Source organism: Dictyostelium discoideum (genome assembly GCF_000004695.1).
Source record: "Dictyostelium discoideum AX4 chromosome 4 chromosome, whole genome shotgun sequence".
In the NCBI taxonomy this organism is placed as follows: Eukaryota; Evosea; class Eumycetozoa; order Dictyosteliales; family Dictyosteliaceae; genus Dictyostelium; species Dictyostelium discoideum.
Window position 1 is genome coordinate 2,175,366 of NC_007090.3, and position 3,115 is coordinate 2,178,480.

At 23.2% G+C, this 3,115-nt stretch overlaps 2 protein-coding genes across 2 annotated transcripts in view; both read right to left on the reverse strand.

Moving 5' to 3' along the window:
* The window catches only part of DDB_G0284575 (hypothetical protein), a gene marked incomplete at both ends in the record, with an annotated part of 1,815 nt that extends 1,715 nt beyond the window's left edge, over nucleotides 1-100 (reverse strand). The window contains one exon of the mRNA XM_633419.1: nucleotides 1-100. This exon is cut by the window's left edge and continues 1,715 nt beyond it. Within this exon, the coding sequence (XP_638511.1) occupies nucleotides 1-100 (100 nt within the window).
* Nucleotides 101-638: 538 nt separating this feature from the next.
* DDB_G0284577 (NOT2/NOT3/NOT5 family protein) lies at nucleotides 639-2,807 on the reverse strand (the record flags this gene model as incomplete). The annotated part of the gene is made up of 4 exons (XM_633420.1): nucleotides 639-1,170; nucleotides 1,298-1,637; nucleotides 1,810-2,574; nucleotides 2,705-2,807. The coding sequence occupies 4 exons, from the start codon at nucleotides 2,805-2,807 to the stop codon at nucleotides 639-641; spliced, it is 1,740 nt and encodes a 579-aa protein (XP_638512.1).
* Between the last annotated feature and the right edge of the window lie 308 nt (nucleotides 2,808-3,115).

Here is a 3,115-nt window from a genome sequence, read left to right on the forward strand (position 1 = left end):
CATCTACTGATGTTTTATTAGTTGCAGTGGTTGTTTCTAATGTTGACTCTTCTTTTGGTTGTTCAACTACTTTAACTTCATTCATTTTAACATCTTCCATTTCTTTTATTATATTACTTATATTTTTTGATTTTAAAATTGAACTACTACTGAATGATAAAAAATTATTATTATTACTTTTTAAATGATTAATTGATGTTGAATTGATAAAAATACTATTACTATTATTATTTTGGAAGAATTTATTTGGATTTTGAATCAATAAACTATTTTTAACAATTTTATTTAATCGATTTGCTATCATAAGTTGTTTTTTTTTTTTTTTTTTTGAATAGAAATATCGAATATAGGTTTGGAAAAAAATATAAAATTAAAAAAAAAAAATACCGAATATCACTCAAAAACGATTTTTTTTTTTTTTTGTTAATTTTCAAAAAAATTTTTTTTTTTTTTTTTTTTTTTTCTTCTAAAAATAAATTGGTCAGACTGACAAAAATAAAAATAACTCTTTTTTTTTTTTTTTTTTAATAATCATTTATTTTATTAATGCATGGGGTAGGTGTGTGAGAGATTAGTTAATTTTTTTTTTTCTTGATTTTTTTTTTTTTTTAATTTTTTTTTTTTTTTTTTTTTTTTTGTTAATTATTTTGTGGTGAGGTTGGAGATGATTGTTGATTTTGTTGTTGCTGTTGTTGTTGTTGTTGTTGTTGTTGTTGAACAGCAGCGGCAGCAGCAGCAGCGGCAGCTTGTTGTTGTTCAGCTTTATTAACTAAAGCAATTAAAACTTCTTTAGTTTCCAATAGATCGTGTGGAATATAAAAGTTATCTCTTCTAACGGTTTCCCAAATGGTGACATCAAAGAAAAAGAAAGAACCAACCTCAAAGGTTGAGGTTATATTTGGTTCAGTACCTTGAACACGAGTTAACCATATCTTTCCTTCTTTGTGATATCTCCAATCTCTATCATACAATTCGATGGCTGCATGTAATTGTAATACATCCTTTGGCATTGAATAAAATATATAAAATAGTGTTTCATATGTGAATAGGTTCATCTTGAATGTTGGTGATTCTAAATTTGGTGTAGAATAACACAACGGGATATAATATTCAGGTTTTCTCGAAATTGAATAATCTACCCATGGTGATCCAAATGAATTTGATATTTCCCTAAAATAAAATTACCATGATCATTTTTTTTTTTTTTTTTAAAATATTTGATTAATATTAATATTTGTTTGTTTTTTTTTTTTTTTTTTTTTTTTTGAATAAACCTATTATTATTACTATAATTTACCCTTGAGAATTTAAATTTAAACCTAACGCTGTTAAATCAATACCAATGGAAAGGGTACTTATATCTAAATCTGTATTTTTAATTACACTTAATAAACCTAATAAACCATATTTTCCATTATCTTTATCAACAATATTAAAATCTTTTCTTTGATATTCTTCGTGACCTTGATCATAACCTAAATGATGGTGAAGTGAATTTTCATCTGATGAAAATGTATTATTACTATTATTATTATTACTATTATTATTATTGTTATTATTACTATTATTATTATTATTATTATTAGTGTTATTATTTTGATTATTATTATTATTATTACTATTATTTTTTGATTGAGCTAAATTGAATAAATATGTATTAGTATTGATAAAATAAATATAATTAAAGTATGATAATAGGTAAGGATAGATGATGTGATGACAGATGGATGAATGATGATTGAAAACAATAGTAATTTTGCTATTACTGCTGTTAATTAATATATTATTGTATTAATGATTGAAATTTACCATTTTTATTTGAGGTACTGCTCAGTACGGGGAAATCGTTGTTTAAATCAAAATTATTATTATTATTGTTATTGTTATTATTATTGATATTATTATTATTATTATTATTATTATTATTATCTTTTCCTTGTTGTTTTTGAAGAGGTGATGTGGAAGAAATATTATTATTATTATTATTATTATTATTATTATTATTATTAATATTGTTATTATTATTGTTATTACTATTATAAGGATAATTTTGCATGCCTTGTATTATTGGTCCATTGCTATTAATATTTCCTCTTTGTTGTTGTTGTTGTGTGTTTTGTTGTGCGTTATTTACATTACCATTCATTCTTGGTATATTTTGAAGATTTGGTGAGCTGGATGTTGTTGGCGTATTTGGTGTTGATCTTGATAATGGTTGTTGAGGTTGTTGTTGTTGTTGTGGTGGTGGTGGTGGCTGCTGTGAATTCGAAGATGATATTGGTCTTCCATTATTGTTATTATTGGTATTATTGTTATTATTCATCATATTCATATTATTTATATTGGTTGCCATATTACCTCCAGTTGGCATCCCATTGATATTACTATTATTTCCAACCCTATTATTATTAATATTACTACTATTATTGTTGTTATTATTTTGATTTTGTCCACCCATCATATTTTGATTTTGTCCTCTAAAATTTTGCTGTTGATTTTGTTGGTTTTGATTTTGTTGTTGGTTTAAATGTTGTGGTCCTTGCCTATTTATCATTGGATTAATCATTTCTGGTCCTTTATTTTCATTAATATTGTTATTTTTATTTTATTATTATTATTATTATTGGTTAGTACGGCTACAAAAAAGAGAAAAGAAGAGAAAGAAGAGAAAAATGAGTCTTACTGGATTGCAAATTAAAATTACTATAATTCATATTTGGATTTGCATAGTTTGCATAATTCATCATTCCAGGATGAGGTTGCTGCTCATGATCAATATCATGATCATCTTTGTTATACTGAGACATTTTTTTTTTTTTTTTTTTAATATTCGATATTAATATTTACCCTTTTTTTTTTTTTTTTTTTTTTTTTCTTCTTTCTCTTTTCTTCTTTTTCGAATGGGAAACTATATTATGTGTAATTTAATATTTGCTTTTATGGTCAGTAACTTTTTTTTTTTATTTTTTTTTAAAAATTCTTTATTTATTTTGTTTTTTAAATTTGCTTACCTTTTTTTTTTTTTTAATTTATTTAAATTTCATTTGTTTTTTTTTTTTTTTTTTTTTTTCTTTGTTTGAAAAAAATAATTAAATAAAAAAGGTACCGAGCTGAT